Here is a 21,381-nt window from a genome sequence, read left to right as displayed (position 1 = left end):
TCTCTCTCTCTCTCTCTCTGGTCTAACTCCCTCATGGTGCTTCCCTCCACGCTGCACTAGTTTCTGGGCATTTCGTGAAGAACACAACACAACTGCTGTTAATTCTCAGCGGATACTGTACTATATGTGTGCGTGTTGATGTGTGTGGCACATTTTAGGCGTGTTTGTGTGTGTATGTGTGTGTGTATTATTAGTGGAGTGTGTATAACGACGACAGGTGGCCAGCTCCTGCAGCAATTAATTAACACTGCGTTTATCAGAGCTATTGACTCCTGTGAAAGAAGTGAGTCTTTCAAAAGCACTTAAAATTTGTCTAAAACAAACTCTTACGCTGTTGAATGTAATCAACTTGAGTGTTAATTGCTCACTTGACTTTTTATTCGATGTCTTGCTCGTTTAATCACTCACATGCCCTCTTTTGAACACTCTTCAGCTGTTATGCTGACTCATTGACATGCTGAGGTTATCTCAATCACACACACAAACACACACACACACACACACACACACAGACAGCATGATTCAGCCCTTGTAGATTTTATACCTCCACTATCGCAGCTGATAGATGAAATTAAAAAAAAGTAAAGAAAGAGTTGTTTTTTTCCCAAGAAGTTTGTCGACTTCATTTTCAATGTCTGCTTTTAACTTTCATTGTCCTCTGTTGCTTTTAGTGGCCCTTCGTTATTTTTTATTCTATTACCTTTTCACCACTTCCTGTCCTTCTGTTCTCTTCTTCTACACCCCATTAAGTAGCGAGGTCACATAGAGGAAGTGAGTGTCCCTCACATGGTACACACCTTAATGGCCTTTGATTAGAGGCCATCACAGTCATTCATCCATCCACTGTGGGCTCCATCAACACTGCCTCGGCGTGTGCCTATGTGTTGTTTTTAGGCGTCTCCTCCGTCTCTTTGAAAGACTGTTAACTGTTAACAGACATTGATTTTAGCTAATGAACCAGCCATCGCCTGCCCTTCACTTCGCTGCCGTTGACAATGAGCGCTGTGAGCGTGACGTTAGCACTCGCACTCCGAAACGAAACAGCTTTAGTCTATGAAGCTAAAGATAACTTCCCAGCTGCCAGAGAGGGCCTTTGATCACAAGATGTTAAAAACAAAACTGTATGTACTGTATGTGTGACTCTTGACTGTTTTTTCATCCTCTTACAGTATTATCGGCCACTCAGAGTCTTACACCAAACTATGCTGTAAGGGCTTTTGCATCGACATCCTGAAGAAGCTGTCCCGCACCATCAAGTTCTCCTATGACCTCTACCTGGTCACCAACGGAAAACACGGCAAGCTGGTCCGTGGGACTTGGAACGGCATGATTGGGGAGGTGAGATTGAGAGCTGAGTTATTTAAAGGATAAATCCCTGAATGCAGCAGCTGGTGTAGCTCTGTCGAGTTGCCTAGTGGCCATCTACAGACTGTTATTAGAGCAAGGTGTTTTAAAATTTTCATCCAGATCTAACTAAAAAAGAAATGTAGCTTTGGGCTATGGCATGTCCCAATTACATTAAAGGTAAGTTTTTGTGTATAGCATACTAGATATCACCAAAAACAGCAGTGGATGTTTACCCATAGTTTTAGGAACACTGCATATTTTAATAGTAACTATTCTTTATTTATCTATTCACTTCATAAAACCAAAATAATTCTGTTGAGGTCAAGAATAATTTTAAAAAGGGAATATTTTTTCCCTAGATAGATACCTACTGTAGCAATGAATTTAGCATCATTAAGTCAAAAACAAAGTCACACGACAAACTGCATTCATTTACTTCTTTACACATTCAGGAGACTTGAAACAACATTATCCTTCATTCAGGCTCATGTTTCGCCACTGCCTGATAAATTTATGTGTAATATTCACTCTGTTTCAGCTCTGTTCTTCATCTCCACCAACTTCTGAGTTGAAACCCACTATGCACTACCTGGGCAGGTAGTTTCTGGGTTTGGAAATAAGGTTGATGAGAAGAGTTAGGATGAACCAAAACTGTAAAGTAGAACTGAGAGAAAGAGTTTGGCTCATCAATACAAGTGACCCCTGTCACTTTACACATACTTATTTGACCCATTGTTAATATAAAATTATTGATTAGTGCCTATTTAACATCACAATTATAAAATAAAAGTGCAGAGACCAATATGAAACTTCCACCAGATCCTCAGTATCAGTTTAACTTCACCAAGACATACTCAAGTCGAAGGATCACATGCTCCTCTACCAAATTAGAACAAGTGCTAAAACTCTTTAAATGTCTCAAATAAATTGTTGTGATGCTCTTTGTCAGTTTCAGTTACTGAAAAATGATGTAATGATGCACAGTGTCTTAAGTGACACCAGCATTGCATAACCGAGAGAGTTTTCTTTGATGGGTTTTATCTAGGTCAGTGGTGTGAGGCCATGCATATACATGTGGAACTAATACACACTTTTCTCCTACACACCAAGCCACATCAAACACAACTGCATCAGAAAGTAAAACGCCCTGAACAGGTGTTCCTCAAGAGAGCCTTCTAGCTTGTGTTTCTGTGCCCGCAGGCACTTTGCTCTGGGTCAGTATATGTATATGTGTGTGTGTGTGTGGGTGTGTGAGTGTGTGTTCTACATTTATTAAAAACAGATTTCTCTGCTTTTGAGAAATGCAAGCTTGGATATCAGCACTCCTGAGATGCATCCTCTCTGTCTTTCTCTGTCTCTGTCTCTCTCTCTCTCTCTCTGGATGCTCCGATGATGAGACAAATATTTCTCTGCAGACAGCCATTATTAGAGTCATGCTTTACTGTAGAGCACAAAGTGTTTGCTGCATTGTGACTTCCATGTTCAAAAAGGATTGCTTATGAAATTCAGAGTTTGTTCTCTTTTCAGCAAAGAAGAGCTTGACAGCCTGTCCTTTGGGACACTGGAAAGCAGGTTTTGTTGTGATAAAATACACCCATTCACTTCTATTTTGCTGATTTATACAGTAACCAACAATGGTTTTGTATAAATGGCGTGTTTTTATAGTGCTGACCATAATTCTTCTCTGTATCTCTTGTGCTTGTCTCTGTCTTTCTTCTCTCAGGTGGTGTATAGACGAGCTGATATGGCCATTGGCTCTCTCACTATCAACGAGGAACGTTCGGAAATCATCGATTTCTCCGTGCCGTTTGTTGAGACAGGTATCAGCGTCATGGTAGCCCGCAGCAACGGGACAGTTTCCCCGTCTGCCTTTCTCGGTAAGAAAAAGCAGCTTCTACATCCATTTCTGTTTGATTGTGCCAGTTTAAACTGGTCATAACATCCATTATCCTGGAGTTTGATGTACAGTACATGTCATCCATGTTGCCACCACCTTCTTTCTCACCATTTTCTTCCAGGATGGCCTACTTATCCAAGTTCTGTCTCTGCAGACGCTTCAGGAAACTTCCCATTAAGCTTTTATCCCGCCGATAACTGTAACCTACAACTAAATCCCCTTACGTACCGCACACACACCTAAATCCCTTTTCCAAACCCCAAACAACAAAATTCAGCTCAAAACCCTGAAATGTGTATTTCTGTCTTCTCAGTTTTCTCATCAGCTATCCTCCTAACACATATGGTGACCCCCATCACAGGCTGAGGTTTAGAAGCAGGAAGTACAAAAGACACTTACTTTAATCCTTCATATTTGTTCCTCCTCCTCCAGAGCCCTATAGCCCAGCAGTTTGGGTCATGATGTTTGTGATGTGCCTGACCGTGGTGGCGGTGACAGTTTTTGTGTTCGAATACTTCAGTCCAGTCGGCTACAACCGCAGTCTGGTCAGCGCCAAATGTGAGTTTTAAACCTCTTTCTTTCACTTTTACTGGTACAATGTATTCCTCCTGTGTACAGTGGGCGATAAAGGAGTGAATGATCATTACAGCATAAACTCTTCAGGGGTAAGCAGGAGGAAAACTCCAGTAAAATCCATATTTATTCCACAGATTTCCATGTATCATATTTTGTTAATCTCACATATTTTGCAATGTCTGCTGTTTTCTGAGTGTAATTCGGCAAGAATGAATGCAGTTATTTGCATTTACTTGATCAAAAGTCAGAAAATAGCCAGAAGCTGTGGCAAAAAAAAAGATCCATGAAATGTATTTAATTTGCTAATCTTAGAAAGCACTTCACAGTAAGCCTGTGTGCGTCCCGTTAAATCCAGCCCCGTCTGCACGTTCTGCAACGTTAAAAGTTCCTCAACAGGATTTTGGGGAGAGGTCTAATCAATCCCAGAATGCAGCACTGACAGAGCGTGCCTCGTCTCCAGGTCCGAAAGGTCAGTTTCCTGTTTTAATTAGCATTCGTCACCGCGCTAATCGAAGTGTGATTGATGGTGGCGGCACCCTCCGTTGCTGCACATGAGCACTGGTGGCAGAGAGCGATGGAGGCTGAGGCTGTGAAATTGTTCTGTTGTTTGGAAGTTTGCAGAAGGGCATGAGATGACTCATGAATAACTACAAAGCGGACATATTTTGCTTGATGAGACAACGAGTAGAAACAAATACGTTACTTAAAACTGATGTCATCAAACTGACAGTCAATACATCTATGGCAAAGGTTGTATAACCAAATTACAAAAAACATTTTCATCCTCTAGAAGTACCTTACCAAGATTAACTGCTTTCTTAAAAGAAAATTGTCCCAATTAAAAATTGTCCTCCCAAAAAAGGACATATGTTACATACATCCGACTGGAAAAGACCAGTAGCTGTAGTAGCTTTAGGAATTATAACTCCTCTCCATCAGGATCAAAGGAGGAAATGATGTGATGTTGTTATAAAAAAGTCTGCAGTGGAACGAAGACTTTGACATGGGAAACCTGCTGTTGGCTTCTCATTTCCTACTGACAGTGCTTGTTCCCTGACCTTAACCAAGTTGATTATATGCCTAAACCAAACCAAACCTTAACCATAGCTGTGTTAGATGAGAAAACGCTCCAATTAGTTATGTTCTACTAACAGACATTTACATGTATCGTTCTGGTGGGGAATTACAAAGAACATTGTTGACAGCATGGTCTGTGGATTATGTAGCATAATAGAGGTATTATTTCTTGGAAGAGATGTTGACATTGATTTTTAAATGCCTTTTTTAAATGCTTTGAGCGCCACAAACAAAATCCTATTCACTACTTTTGTACTGGGGTGGAGGATTAAATCTTAAAGCCCAGGCAAGTAAAACCAAAACTATTTGCATGTCTACACAGCGCTAGAGCACTAAAATGTGTTTTCCAACATTTGTGAAAAACCATAAACCTTACAGTATCAGTGTTTGCCCCTCTTTTCTCACTCTGGTCTATAGTTGTCCTCATGTTGAATACAGGACCTTGCTACACAGAAACAACCTCTCTGACTCTCTCCTCCCTCTCTTTACTCAGCTCCTGGTGGTCCGACGTTCACCATTGGGAAGTCTGTGTGGCTGTTGTGGGGCATCGTCTTCAACAATTCGGTTCCTATTGAAAACCCTAAAGGAACAACCAGTAAGATCATGGTCCTGGTCTGGGCCTTTTTTGCTGTCATCTTCTTGGCCTCTTACACTGCCAACCTGGCTGCCTTCATGATCCAGGAACAATATATCGACACAGTGTCTGGGCTTTCTGACAAGAAGGTAAGAGACTGAATAAAGAACTGTTTCACTGCGAATAATAACCTCAGAGTGATTATGAGGTGGGACAGTTATTGAAAATCCACTCAGACATACAGAAAGCAGGCTGTTTTTGTGGAGCCATGAGATATGGAGCAAACCGTTCCTTTGTCTTTGTGTATAAATCCATGCCACTTCATCTTCTCTATTCTCTGTTCATCACTCTGCATCACCTAATAAACCATGAACGGAAGAGAAACAAAGGACTCACAGGAAGCCTTTAAGATGAAGTCAAGTAAAAGGACTTTGTTGTGAACGTCTCTGTCCTTTTCCTATCAGTGGGGAACCCAGTGGCACATATGACTAATCAATTACTGCCTTCTGTCAATACAGATGGTGTCTGAGTCTCGACTTGTCCTGTCAGTATTTCGGTCTGTCCATCAATATTCCCCCTGTGCCGTCTCCATCTATCGTCTCGCTCACACTGTTAAAACAAGATCACCAAATGTCAAACGATTAAAAAACATTCAAGCCACCGAAGAAAACAAACTCGCACACACAAAAACTCAACCCGGAAACGGGGCCTCAGAGGAGTTTTATAAGAAAGCATTTCATTCTTTAGAGATAGCGAAAACAACTCCCTGGCAGGGATCAGCAAAGCCACCTCAGTGATCTATGGTTGAATTAACTGACTATATTAACTTTATGCAGATGTATTATGTCCCACAGCATAAGGGACCAATATAAATTACCCTGAACAACACAACCTCAGTTGCCCCTTAATTCCTTAGATCCTACACGACAGAGGATTAGGCGGATTTAGGCCGTAGGCTGGCTGGGTTCACATCCCACAGATTTAAAGGATAAGGCAAATGTTATTCTATATTTTTCCTATTGTTAATACCTGCAGTGAAAGGACGAAAATCAATGTGTTAGTCCGTCTCAGTCCAACTTCCCTACCCTCTCAAAAAGGACTGTGGAATAACCTACCCAGTCATGATGAGAATACTACGGAGACTCGATCCGTAAGTGAGCTGAGGACAGTCAGAACCTGATCTGAATAGACCCGAGGATAATCAGACCTGATTCAATATGTGGTCGACCCCAACAGACTGAAATCGAGAGAGAACGACAATACTGGCAGCAGCATAATGATCACCAGTTAATAAGCAGCGGCAGTCAAAACATGTCATTTGGGTATTGCTTTATGTTACATATGTTGTGTTAATAATTCATTATTAATTTCTTAATCAAGGGTTTAATATAATAGTATTCATATATTTCATGTTTTTGCATATTCAATTAACCTGCTGTTCACAAGACTCACAAGAGAGTCGGGACTACCCCAGCACATTTACACCAATGTTTTTTAATGTCAGTGTTGATTTTTGTGCACTGTCCCCTATAAATAAACTCTAGCAATTACTTGGCATTAGTTAACTGGACGAGTGCCAACTGGCCACTCTATTTTTTCCTATAATTAGTACCAAATGACATAGTACTTTAGGAAACTTGTTGGAAATGATTAGAAAATGATTCAGAAATTAAAGACCCGTAAAATAAAGTGTTACCTCATTTTTCCTGAACCTCACAGATCACACTCTCCATCTCGCCTCAAAAAACACGTTTTTCTTCCTGCGATAATTATTATTATTCATCGTGTGATAGCTGATCCACTCGGGAAATACTGACACACACACCAAAGACCCTCAGCAGCGCAACATGAATCTACCTAACCCAGTGAGACTGAATAATAACCCGGGTAGAGTTTTTGTTAAGAGGAACCAAGTGTGCCCATGAAGACCTTTAACCTCAAGCTCATTTGTCTAAAAATGTCATTACCTTCTTAAAACAGCATTACTCAAACAGGAGTAAAATGTGCATGTCTATAGTGAGTATTTATGATTCAGATTTAGAAAAACTGGCTCACAAGTAAGAACACGTAAGTTACGTATGGCTGTGCAGAAAGTAATACATATATTTGCAGGTGTTAAACAGCTTTCTTATACACGCAGTTGCCACTTTATTGCGTGCAGCAAATCCAACCTGCATGAGGGTTATAATGTTTAGTTCTTGTTAAAACTGAAAGATGTGTTGATTTAACTGAATGATCATTTTGGATGTAGTCTGTGATGCTGTATTGCATACAGAAAGGTGTTACTGGCCAGAGGGTTTTTATAATGGTGACCTGATTGGAGGAGTTTCTCATTGTCCATCTAACTGACTAGGTATAGAGATCTGACTGAGCGGTAGTTGTTATGGCATGAGTGTTGATGATTTGAGAAAGTTCTAGTTTATTTTTGATAGAGAAGAGCAATATTGGAATCGATAACTGGCTTAATGGGTGACTTATTGTTAGTTGTTAAAATGTCTTTATTAATATTAAAGTTCTTAAGTTTCCTGGGCACTGCTGGGCCTTGAGTCCCTTTGCCTAGAACATACTTTAAGTTAAAGTCCTAGTATGAAATTCTTGTCAGTGTTTTCTTGCTGAGCCATGGCAGAGGAATAGTAGCACAGAGCAGGAATAGCCAGTAACTTTGGAAAATACCCACTTAATTTGTCTAACTCAGACCAGTGCATAGTACCCTCATATTAGCTTTAGCTAAACTTTAAAAGCCATGTTTGTCCACAGCGATGTGGATTTTGTAATGCTAATAATAATCAATATGCATATGGACACAGTATTGTATAAGACTGAACCTATCCTTGAATTTCTAATCTTGTCTCTGTGATGTGGGTTTTTGTTCGAACAGCTGATTTATATATAGAAAGAAAAGATGATGTGCACCATCTCAACTGAATCCATCACAGTTACAGCTGAAGAGTGATTATATTAGCACACACACACCCACTCACACGCTCACCTTTTGATTGGCCCATTCATTTGTGCTCGGCTCAGAAGGTCAATGCCGTAACCAAGATGAATAGATCTTTCCTGTTTACAGTCTAATTGAGCTCTAACAGACGCATTTCTGCTTTATGCCGCATTAATACATCAACTCGTGAAATGTGAACTTCGATCGGGAACAGATTGAGCGGGATTAGGATCATCTTTGGGCAGTGAAATGATTCAAACAGATGTTTGTTGACTGATATCAGATTTAATCAAATTGAGGTGAGTGGGATGGTATTACGTCTGTTCAGTTTGGCTGCTGATGAAGTCGTTCTTGGAAAAAAAAAGGAATGACTCTAAACTGGATTTCATTTAACTGAGTAGTCCCTCATCCTCTTTACTACCTTCCAACCCATTTCTTCATTCTGGCCCCATTTTTCTCCTCTTTTCACAATTATTTCTACTCTTTATTTATCTTCCTTTCCTTTTACCTTACTCCTCTTTTCTCCTTTGCTTTCCTCTATTAATTTGCTTCTTTCCCTTTCTTTCTTCTCCTCTTTTCCTCTCCTCCTCTTTTCTTTCCTTAATTCCTTTCTTTGACTTTCCTTTCCTTTTACCCTCTCCTCTTCTTTCTTTTCTTTCTTTTGTTCCTTGTTTTCTCTTCATTTACTTCCTTCCCTTCTCCTACCCTTTCTCCTTTTGTCTTGCCCTCCTTTTTCTTACTCTCCTCTCATTCCTCCCCCTTTCTGTCTGGCCCAACTCTCCCTTATCTCTCCTCTTTTCTCCATGTCCTCTGACTTTTCCCGCTTCTCAAAATGTTTCTCCTCATTATTTCTCCCTCCCCTCTCCCTCTGTCCCCTTACCACTTCTCTGTTACCTCCTCCCTCGTTTCTTTCCACATCACCTCCCATCTCTTTCATCCCTTTTCTTTTCTTGCCCGCTTCTTTCTGTCTGCTCCTCATCTCTCCCACCCTCCCCTGTTCTGCTCTCACTCCCTTCAGTCTCTCTCCTCTCCTTCTATTTTATCCTTACTTCTTCTTCTCTTACCCCCCCCCCTTACCAAACCTCCTCTGCTCTTACCTCCCTCGATTCTCTTGTCTCCCTCTCCTCATCTCTCATATCTTCTACCCCATTTCCTTTCCTCTCATCCTCTGTCTCCCTACAGTTCCAGAAACCACATGAGCATTACCCTCCTTTCCGCTTCGGGACGGTCCCAAACGGGAGCACAGAGAGGAACATCCGCAGCAACTACCCCGACATGCACACACACATGATGAAATACAACCAGAAGGGGGTGGAAGAAGCTCTAGAAAGCCTCAAAACCGGGTACAGTTTTACTGAAATTTTAACTATGTTATACTATACAATTAGATAAGAGGGTAAATTTACCAGATTCTCTGGTCAGTGAAGACATGAGACGCCACAGTAATAATGATCATAATTTGGGTGACAGAACAGAGATTTGATGCTCTTTGTGTAGTAGCACCTATTTGTAAATTAGGCCGGTGTGATGGGTGTATTTTTAGATGAAAAAATCATGTCTACTGCAGCTTAATATGCATATAGAAAAGTGCTGTCAAACATCCAGTCTTCACAAAGAAAAAACTCAAAACACGTGAAATGATTTTGCACATTTTGAGCACATTAACTACAAATTGCAGATACTTCAATATTTTGATTGCTTGATTGATTTCCTTTTGCTAGGGTTGAATTAAAATTATCTTTCAGATACTTGAAACCCGCATGGAACATTTTGTCACCTTCTTTAAGTAACACTGGTGGCTGTCTGGAGGGCAAAGTCAGTCGGTTGCTCCAGACTGAAATATATCAACAACTTTTGGATTGATTCCCTAAAAAATTGGGGAAGACGTTTGTGATCCCCAGACTTTTAATCTAACTCCACCAGCAGTATCTGTACATCTACGTGGTGGATTGACACAAATTCTGGTACATTTCAAATGTACAAAAATAGTTTTGTTTATGACCAAATATCTGCAAAACTAAAACCAGCCTTTGCTGTTCTTTGTATTTGCTGTTAAATAGCAAATGTTAGCATGCTATCAATCTAAACCAAAATGGTGGACATGGTAAACATTATACCTGCTAAACATCAGCTTGTTAACATTGTCATTGTGGGCATGTTTGCATGTTGATATTAGCATTTAGCTCAAGGCAGTAGCCTCACAGAGCTGTAGCTGTAAACTTGTTTGTCTGAGTCATAATAATATAATAATATTTAATACTAATGATATTGCAGCCATGGAAAACTCTTCGTGGTTGTAGTAAAGAAGAGTACTCACGACTTCTACTATTGCATGTAACTTTGACAAAACATTTCTAAAAAGTTGACTGAATGTCTGCTGTGATGGAGTAGCAATCTCAAGCAAGTTTCAAGTCTCTGACTGTGTCTCAAATGAACTGAGCAATAGTAGCCTGCATGGTTGGAAAAATCTAAAAAGTTGTGTTATGTTTTTGAAAATGATCAGCAGCAATGAAAAGTATACACCATTTGTATTTAATGGGCTAAAACATGCAGAACCAATGATAGTGTCGGATCCTTTAAGAGAGAAACATTGAGATATAAATAGAATTCTATGTAAGAGCTAAAAATTCTCTCAGACGTAGATTATCTATTTGCTTGCAGGAAGCTTGACGCCTTCATCTATGATGCTGCTGTTTTGAACTACATGGCGGGGAAGGATGAGGGCTGCAAGCTGGTAACCATCGGCAGTGGGAAAGTGTTTGCCACCACGGGATACGGCATCGCTCTGCAGAAGGACTCCCGCTGGAAACGGCCTATTGACCTGGCACTGCTGCAGTTCCTCGGAGACGGTGGGCACATAATATGATACATAACCCATGCCTGCACACACACTCGTACACTTTCCTATGTTTGTGTTTATTTCTGTCTCAATGGCACACTGTATGGGAGCCATGGAACTGGCAACAGTCCAGTTCAGTGTGTGCTATATCAGCAGGGAAGTGGGCTTACAGGGAAGAGTTAATATCCTGCAGAACAGCAGGGAGTGTTAGGGATATGATTATCTCTATTACACACACACACACACACACACACACATATCCTTCCTACCTATACACACACAAACACACTCACCATGACGGCCCACCGGTGTGGAGTTAATATCCTCCCTCCTCTGAGAGCTTAAGAGCACCCCACACACACACACTCGCGCTCATTCTGAGCTTTCCATGATGATGTAATAAATAGTGTGTTTGTGGTCAACATACGGTAACTGAGTGATAAAATGGGCCGTGCTCCCTGGATGCCACTGGGGAGAACGCAGCTCAAGAGGAGACCACCTGTTCAGAGACCTGGGGTAGAAGCTTATGCACTAATGATAGCTAATGGAGATGCATTTAAGCACTGTAAATTCTTCTTGTTCAAAAGGTGCTTTGTTGGCATGCTGAAATGCATTTACACCTCAGAGGGATATACCTTTGCGTATATGTGTATAAAAACAAGCCAAGACCCCCATATTCTGGATGCTGCACCATCTGATCACATGTTATATGTTTCCAAACGTCAGCCTGACATATTGGATCTTTGGAAACTTTGGGATTCATTTGAATGGATCATTATAGAGTTTTAGGTGCTAGCTTTCAGCATTCGTTTGGTAATATTTGGAGTGTATGACTTGTAGCCCATTTTGTATATATTCCCCCAATTTTAGGAAAATGGAGCATAAATATACAAACAAGGAAATAAGGACCAATCACTGGCCAAGTCTGTCACCTGACCTCAATACGCTAGGTCATGTGTATGAATGCAGCATTGGTTGTGGAAGGTTGACATATGCTATACTATATAATAACAGACTTAGGCTGACATGAAGCATTAATTTTGTTTTTATTTTTCAGACCCCTCTGTGTAAGTTAGTTATATCAGAGTTTCATAGTCATAATTATGACTTGGATGCTGACATGAGAGGTACAAGTCCTAAACTGGAAATCAACTCAACGACATTGACACGGTATCTTTGGCACCAAATATCACAACTTTATTTAAGTCCATAGTCATGGTTTTAACTTTATAATGAACGTTTCAAATCCAATGTGGTGGCCAGTACGGAGCTAAAATAACAAAAATGTGTAACCATCCTAAGACTGCAAGGTATATCACATGCAAGAAGATATGCATTAATGGTTATCTTCAGGTTATTGTAAGCTATCATATTTCTTTCTCTTCTTCACTCTGTCAAGTCATCTCATACTCTCTCTCTTTCCTCCCCCTCCTCCCATAAACCTCCGTCCCTCCAGGCGACACCCAGCGCTTGGAGACTGTGTGGTTGTCGGGCATCTGCCAGAACGAGAAGAACGAAGTGATGAGCAGCAAACTGGACATCGACAACATGGCGGGCGTCTTCTACATGCTGCTCGTGGCCATGGGCCTTAGCTTGCTGGTTTTCGCTTGGGAACACCTGCTTTACTGGAAACTACGACACTCCCTTCACAAGTCTCACAAACTTGACTTCATGTTGGCCATCAGCAGGGTGAGATTTGCAAATTAGTGGATTGATTAGTTGTTTTTTGGGAAGCTGGTTTGCTTGTTGTTTATGGATCCTCAGTTGGTTGTTTGATTGCTGATTACTTGGTTTATAGAAGTAGGGCAGAGAAATTGCTTCACTGATTTTTTATAGTGATTATTTAGTTTAGTGACTGATTGGCTGGCTGTAATTGGATTAGCTGAGTACCAGCTTGGTTGAGTGATTGAAAGATTGGCAGTTTGATTATTTTGACTCTTAAGTGGTCGGTTGCTTGCTTTTTTAGTCTAATATGCTGTTTGATATGAAGTGGCTTTTTATGTGGTGATAAATTAGTGCAAATGTTTATTTGCATGTAATTACATGGTATCATTGGAGGGCCTCGTTAAAATATTGCCAAAAATGCCACTGCATTATTATTGAGAATGAGAAGGGAGGGGAGAGAAAAAGCAGCACTAATTCTGGTGTTTACTCAACATTTAACTTTGATTGCTTAATGTTCATTTGCAATTAGCCTAAATCAGTTCCCAGTTTGTTGATGCCGTCGTTTGAGAAAGTGGTTATTGAGGCAAAAAGCTCTGGCTCAAGTAACAGCCAAGGAAATGTCTACGGACTCCAGCCTCTGTGCTCCTCTGCCGTGTAATTACACCATTGTGCCTGGATCCGGGTTTTATCAGATTAACGGCTAAATGACTATCTGATCATTAATCCGTATGGGGCGGCCCCAAGGGCCAAATTAAATTTGGCTCTTTCAGGATTTCTCAGCCAACTGTAAGCAGAGAGCAGTCATGGGATTTGGCTGTGTTTGTCCATGCAGTTAGAGACGGTTTGTTCTGCAGGGGACTTTAGGCGTGTGTGTCCGTGTGCATTTATTGGGGCAATCCTCTCAGCTTAAACTGTTTTTCTTTGAGTCCCGGGAGAATGCATAATGAATTTGTGACTAAGTCTTGCCTCAGTGATAAAATGAGATATTAATGAAATCAGTTTTTTATTTTACTGCCAGTGGGGTTTTTATTAGTTAGGAGGTGGATTGTCACTTTGAGATGCACAAATTGGTTGAAATCTCGTCTTTGAAATTGTCCCCTTAAGACCGCTACGTTGATTCAAGGTTAAACAGTTTATGGCTGACTATTGATTTAATTACAAGTGATTAGGCGATTTATACTCTACTCCTCTTCCCCCTGTCTGTTTTACCATTTCTTCTTCTCTCTTCATTATTTCTTTATCTTTTTCATTCTGTGTCATTATCTTTCTTCTCTCAGGGAATTTACAGTTGTTTCAATGGAGTGGAGGATACTGGGCACTCATATGGTTTTGCTAAACCCGACCTGACCTCCAACTACGCTCAAGCAAACATGCTTAAGATGCTTCGCACTGCCAAAGACCTGGTCTCCACTGCCAATGTTGAGACCTCTCTGGACAATGCCACCAAGACCATAGAGCAGCTGAGTCGTCACGGTGGCAGCTTACCTGTTCGTGTTCCACAAGTCGCCACGGAGGCTGTGCCAGGAGGATTTGCTTACGTTACAGAGAATCACTGCTCACTGCCCCAGCGCTCCATAACCCCGCCTCTGGCTGCTGTTACCTCTCTGAAACAGCAAAGGGGTGTGACCAGGCCCACGCCACTGCGATACACACTACCAACTCACTCTTCCTCGTGTCTGTATGACCGGCCACTTCCTGTGTCTAGCCTCAGCAGCCCCCACCTGGCCGTGGGTGAGCCACTCCCTCATCAGCAACCGCACCACTACCAGACCACTGGGAGACTCTACGTTGACACCCATCCTCACTCGCCCTTCATCCCCTACGCCGATCTCCAACTACCTGACATCTACACTTCTCACCCGGTCTCCTCGCCTCAAAACCAACACGTCCAAGCGGGCTTTTCCAGACGGAAACGAAGGTCCAAGAGTTTCCAGTGTGAGGATGGGGATGTAGAGAGGAGAAAACACAGGGACCAGGAAAAGAGTGACAAAAGTCCCATCTGTCTGAGTGAGCTCAAAGCCAACCACCTCCAAGACAACCACATCTCCCCCAGCGTCGACAGCATCTACTCAGGGGAGGTGATGTGTCCTCGGGTAGAGAACTACAGTTCCTGGCCCCCAGAGGACCTCATGCTGAGAGGTAGACGCAGGCACCGCCGCCCCTCTTTCCTTAAAGCGACTTGGGGCAGCGAGAAGATGCGCCAGCTTGACGAATCCCAGTCATCCCTGTCGAGCCAATCACCTTCCACCCTGCCAGACCTGTTCCCATGCATTCTTACACCGACCACACCTGCAAAGGCCTACAACCCTTCCCACCTTCGAAACAACCTGTGCCTCCCACGGAACCAGGCCTACCTCCACATAAGGGAGGACCAGAGGAGGCCCCTGGGGCGTAAGGGCCAGAGGCTGCGCTACTCCCACTCGGCCCACCTCCCCACATACGGAGAAGCAGTGCGACATGGGACTGGGTTAGGGCGGGGGATGGTACGGAGAGCTACCAGTTTGCTCAGCAGACAATATGCCCACTACCTGAACTCATACCCTGGACTACCCCTCTACCACGGCCCCCTAGACCTGCAACAGCACAGCCAGGCCTCCAGCAGCCACCCGAGCCCCAGCCCAGTGTGCCAGCTGTTGGCTTGTGGGGGCGGGAGATGTGGAAGCCAGCGGGCTCTGCTGTACCAGGATAGCGTGTATGGGGCCTATGGGGTCTATCAGGGATCCCAGACTGGATCAGAGGCCAAGGTAGGTCAGGGAGCAGGGGGTCAGCCCATGGGGAGCCCCTGCGTACTTCGTCCCTGGCGACGGGTGTCCAGTCTGGAGTCTGAGGTCTGATGAGAAACCATATCGATCTCATAAGATGGACACAGAGGAGTAACAAAGGACAAGACTGTAGAGAGGGAGTAGTGGTTAGATTAATGTAAGAGGGAAAAGTTATGACTTGAGGTAATTGTGGATTTTCTATGTGACTTTGTGTGGTAAAGAATAGAAGTTTGGGTCTGCAAATTTTATAGATCTTTAGGACTTATTTGATGTACACTACAGTAAGATAAAAAGACTGCACTGTTACCAATTTATCCTCAAGAAAGCTCTGGAAAGCTGGAGTTGGCAGGTTTTGCTCACTTGCTACCTACAACAACGCTTGTGTGTTTTCTGTGCTTCGATGTGCACTCAGATTTACAACAGTCCACGGTGTTGGCGCATGGTTAAACTATAACCAGAGTTTTCATGCTGTGTGTGTGTTGTGTATATTTTATTGTGGATGGTTGGGATTCAGTCTTGGGTGTCGTCAAGTAGATGAACCGTTTACAGCTGGGGAGAAATAGTGGAGGAATAAGAGATTGTCTCTTTAAATACAGCCACCAAAAAACAAGCAGCCACTGTAGCAAGATTTGTGAAGACAGCTGCAACATACACATGAAGAGTTTAATTCCAAAATAAGACATCAATATTAAAACATTTTGACTCCAGACACAGATGAGCAGCAGTTTTCTAGAATGAAATAATCATTTTGAGACATCTGTTAATGAATTTCAGGTAACTTCTTCAAAGATTTATAATTTTTTGGAGCTAAACCCTTCAAGTCTTCATTTAGTGATGAGTCAGAGGAAGCAGAGACTTTTTGAAAGCAGTCCATATGAACACAATCTGCAATGATGAAAGTATTGGGACAGCACTGACCAGCACTAGGTGTCTTAAACTATGGATTCTTGTTCCTCACTGGGTCTCAGTATGAGGCTACAGTACAGCACAACATCACACAGGGCCTCACAATAAATAAATTCAGCATCTAAATACTATATCGATATAGATAAAATGTGTTATTTGAGGCTGGTTAGTGTCATAAACATGTATTCTACATATGATAGGAATTTATAGTCACTTAAAATTTTCTATTCACACTTCTGGCACATCCTTTGTTTTTCTTTTTGTAAAGCTGTTGCCAATTTACTGAAATATTTGTTATTACTGTGTTAACTCTATCAGCTGGCCTATATTAAGATTTTCATCACTTTCTCTATTCCACTCTTTTATATTCCCTCATCATCCCTCTTTTCCCATCCCCTCTAACTGTTAAATGATCAAATTTAAATGAGGTAATTGAAAGCTATTCTAGTATCTATATTACCTGGCTCCCTCACCCTGTAATTAATCACTTAGACCAATTAAAGAGCCTTTTTGGATGAACATACATGTGTGCCTCTTCTTTGTAGAGTCTTTTTCTTTCTGTCCATGTCTATTTTGTAGAGGGAAATTGTATTCTAATGGACAAATGCCAGTCTTGAAGTAATAGTTTGGAAAATACATGTATTTGCTTTCTCACTGGGAGTTAGAAGTTTGCCAGCTAGCTCAGCCTAGTGTAAAGATTGGAATTGGGAACAAAAGTTAGCTGTGTCCAAAGGTAACAAAATCTTCCTACAAGAACCTCTAAAGCTCAATAATTGACACGCTACATCTTTCATTTGTTCAAACACAGAGGTGTATAAATGAAAAGTTGTGGTTTTACGGGCAATTAAGTGTGGGACTATTTTGTGGCTGGGTGCAGAAGCCTTCTGTTTTTCTACACATAATGTGTTACTTAGATATAATGTAGTGAGCTTTCAAGGTGGTGGTAGGTGTGTTTTGTTACATTTACCAAACAGAGCCATGCTAGTTGTTTCCAGTCTTTATGCTAAGCTAAACTAACCAGTTGCTGCTTATAGCTTCATATTTGCTGCACAGATTTGAGAGCAGCATCGATCTCCTCATCTCTCCTCAATTCTCGACAAAACAGTGTATTTCCCACAATGCTTAACGTTTCTTTTGAGGTGTACACAGAGGATGGAAAAAGATGAGGTAGAAAGGGAAAAAATGGCAGCACAGGAGATGAAGACGACGATCTGGTCGCCGATCAAAGCCTCCTCTGATCTTGTCATATGGAGGTCAGTCATCTGCTGCAGCATCCTGGAGGAATATCCTTCTGGTGTTTGGGTCACATGTCAGCTGGTGACTGACATAAATACACAGCAGAAAAGAGACTGCATCAAGTGGCAATGATGTTATTCTTCAACTTCAAATCTACTGTCAAACGTTTGAACTTTGGACAAGGTTTCTGTCAGGCCTGACAACGTGGCATGACACTTCTTAAAATCTCCAGCAGCGCTCGCCTGACGCTAATTTAGGTAACGATAAGCTACTCTAACTCAAGGTGACCTGTTGCCATGGCAATTACTCTCTCTCTATGCTGTTGTCATGACGAGATAAGACTCCATTCAGGAGGCCAGATGAGTAATGTTGGAGAGTCCAAACATTGAGCGCTTTGATATTTCCATTACTCTCTGCTTTGTTACTGGAGCATTGATTTAGATTGGACCGTAATATTGATTTAATCCTCCGCTCTGCTACAGATCCCATATTTTTAGGGTTCAAGGTAATTGGGCTTCTTTTCATCCCTGAAGAGCATAAAGAGGCTCAACATGCCTTGATAATTATGTAATTAAGACATGCTTTTTGGCCTAACATAAAGCCTGGATTAAGGAAGGTACAGGTAGATTTGATCTTTTTTTGTACAAATATCTGATAGTATGAAAGGAAGGGAAGCATAGTACGAAGGAGCTGTCTCCTTCTGCATTGCAAAGCTATTTTTTATCTAGTTAAATGGGTCATCATTATTGGCATTTTGTGTGTTTAGTGTTAAGGAACAAAGACTAAACGAACGATCAAATGAAACTGTTCTGAATGTTTTTAAACCTGCTATTTATAGGGAGGTACAATTAAATATGACAAACTCATGTTTACAAGAGTAAATAAAAGTGATGTTAAACCTAACTTTTTTATTTTTGGAACAAATTATTTTCCAAAATAACCCTCTTTTACTCAAATGTCAAATGTCCTTGTACTCTCTCACAGTATATTAAAGACTAGAGCTGAACTCTTTCATCAGAAAATGAGATTGCTTCTATTTTAATAACTCTTATTAGTGGTATTTTTTTCTATTAATTGTTTAATTTTGGTAGGTGTTCGTCCTCTTGAGCACTCTGCTTATGAGTTAGTAAAACAGATAGGCCATCATCAGTGGTAGTAGTAATAGAGTAGTTCATTAGTTCATTAATGTAAACATACACACTTTTGTAATTGTGTAACTGCAAAGGAAAAATGTATATATAGGCAAAGTCCATACTCTAATAGTTAAGTTGTAGGTCTTTTTTTTACCCCCTTGTTTCCTACATGTCTTCACTTGTACCCAGCATGCATTTCCTTAGTACCTCATCTGGGCAAATATATATATATACAGTAACTGTAATCTTTTTTTTTTTTTTTTGGGGGGCTTTAATTGCCTTTATGATAGTGACAGCTGGAGAGAGACAGGAAAGGGGGCCAGAGAGAGAGAGAGGATAACACGCAGCAAAGAGCCGCAGGTCGGATTCGAACCCTGGGCCGCTGCAGCAAGGACGTAGCCTTGGTACATGGGTTGCCAGCTCTACCCACTACGCTAACTGGGCACCCAGTAATTGTACTCTAAAGCACTACCAAATGCTGACAGTAGCATCTTGCATGTTCAAAATAAATGTTTCATTGTTACACTGACAGAAAAGATAATCCAGATGGAACAAGGAAGAGGATGCTATTCAAACCGGCGTTTTATGAACTGTACAATTCACCCCTCCATCACACGCTAATCATCCAGAAGAGCTTATCGATGTTGCTCCAGGGGAGAATAGGAAGTCATTCATTTCGACAGCCATCAGACTGTAAACACTTCCTATACTACAAGGCCAGCTGTGGCTCTATCTCCAAGTGTCACATTTAACTGTTTTATGTCTGTGCAGCTGCCAGTTTTTTATCCATGCACATTTCTTCCGTTTGGAATTTAATTAAGGTTGTAAAATCATGTTTTTGTAGCTGTACTACATACACGGTAATGTAGGTCTGTTGGTCGACACATCACTTTTGATCTAGAGCGGAATTATTTAACAAATGTTGGATGGATTGCCATGAAATTTGGTACCGACATGCATGGACCCCAGGAGATGCATCTTAATTGCTTTGATCCCCTGACTTTTCCCCTAGTGCCACCATTCATTAGCCGACAACTATTGGATGAATTACCAGGAAATTTAGTACAGACATTTCTGTCCCCCTCACGGTCACTTTGATGACTTTCTATCTAGCATCAAGTACAGTAGCTTAATTTACCTGCTGAACTAAAGTCATTCCCATAAGTTAAACTTTGTGTTTAGTGCTTAGCAAATGTTAGCATGCTAACATGCTAAACCAGGAGTCTGAACATTGAAAATGTTAGCGTTTTATAGTGAGCTGCTAGAATGGCTGCAGGCACTTAGTCTTATTGCCTATAAACACCATTTCTGATTTATGACAACAAAATAATAGCAGTTGATCAAGGATTGCTCCAAATATATTTATTTACATATTTTAGCTTTTTTTTAGACTTAAAGGTCCAGTGTGTTGACATTTAGGAGGATCTGCTGGCAGAAATGTAATAATATTCATAGGTATGTTTTCATTAGTGTATCATCACCTGAATACAGGAATTGCTGTGTTGCCACCATCTGCCTTGTTGTCACCATATTGAACCACTATGTTTCTACAGTAGACCAAAATGGACAAACCAAACACTGGTTCTAGTTTGGGTCTTTCACTTCGTTTTTTTTGTGAGATTTGTAGCCACCATAGTATATTTCATATATATCCAGTCGTAACATTTGATGATATGTGTACAAATAAACACTGGTAGTAACGCAGGCAAATAACTAGCTGGTAATTTGGGTTTCATAGTGTGTGTATATAATTTTGGTGCTTTAACAAGAACATATTGATCAAAATTCACTGCAGTCATCAAATACCTGGATGCCTGGACAGATCACAGTGTGTGCATGTGTATGTGTGTGTGTTGAGGTTACAAGTGTGTAGTGGTTGCATCAGGATTGATGAAGGGCCTGTCTTGCCAAATGATGAAAGATGTGAGTCGTGCATATGAAAACATCAATGGAGCACCTGGGACAGGCTACAGACATCACACACAGGGACTGACACTTTAACAGCAGAACTCACACTAATATAAACATAATGCACACATTCAAATAATCTCTCTCACACATACATCCTCAATGACAAACATACTTGAAATATAGAATCTCAAACTCAGACAAAGATGAAGGAGGAGGTAAGCAAATGCAGAGATGAACAATTAGGCGCCTTTATCATCATGGGTATTTAATATTCATGTCAGGAGGACACAAGAGTCTTTAAGGACCACCCTCTAAGCTAAAACATTATTCATTTATTCAGTCACGCACACACACAGACACTCATCACTTCATAATTTTCCACTAGGGATATTTAACTCTTTCATCCAACGCGTGCTGCTTATTTTGTTTATTACTCTTTTAAAATAACATTAGTGTTAAAAAGCGATTAATTTTAAAGCACAGAGTTGCTGTTTATATATGCAGTATATATGCAGTA

The 21,381-nt window shown here is 41.2% G+C and overlaps 1 protein-coding gene across 1 annotated transcript in view; it reads left to right on the top strand.

Annotated features, from left to right (window-relative positions):
• LOC118331497 (glutamate receptor ionotropic, NMDA 2C-like) overlaps window positions 1-16,444 on the top strand; it is a 44,839-nt gene extending 28,395 nt beyond the window's left edge. The window contains 8 exon segments of the mRNA XM_035666477.1: window positions 1,170-1,338; window positions 3,071-3,224; window positions 3,677-3,802; window positions 5,391-5,620; window positions 9,595-9,755; window positions 11,074-11,261; window positions 12,708-12,940; window positions 14,194-16,444. Of these exon segments, the coding sequence (XP_035522370.1) occupies window positions 1,170-1,338; window positions 3,071-3,224; window positions 3,677-3,802; window positions 5,391-5,620; window positions 9,595-9,755; window positions 11,074-11,261; window positions 12,708-12,940; window positions 14,194-15,750 (2,818 nt within the window). The 3' untranslated portion in view covers window positions 15,751-16,444.
• Window positions 16,445-21,381: the final 4,937 nt, after the last annotated feature.

This window comes from Morone saxatilis, unplaced genomic scaffold (genome assembly GCF_004916995.1).
Source record: "Morone saxatilis isolate NCDOM2014 unplaced genomic scaffold, NCSU_SB_2.0 Contig1, whole genome shotgun sequence".
NCBI lineage: Eukaryota > Metazoa > Chordata > Actinopteri > Moronidae > Morone > Morone saxatilis.
The sequence above is the reverse complement of the archived record's forward strand: the minus strand, read 5'-3'. Positions and strand labels throughout refer to the sequence as shown.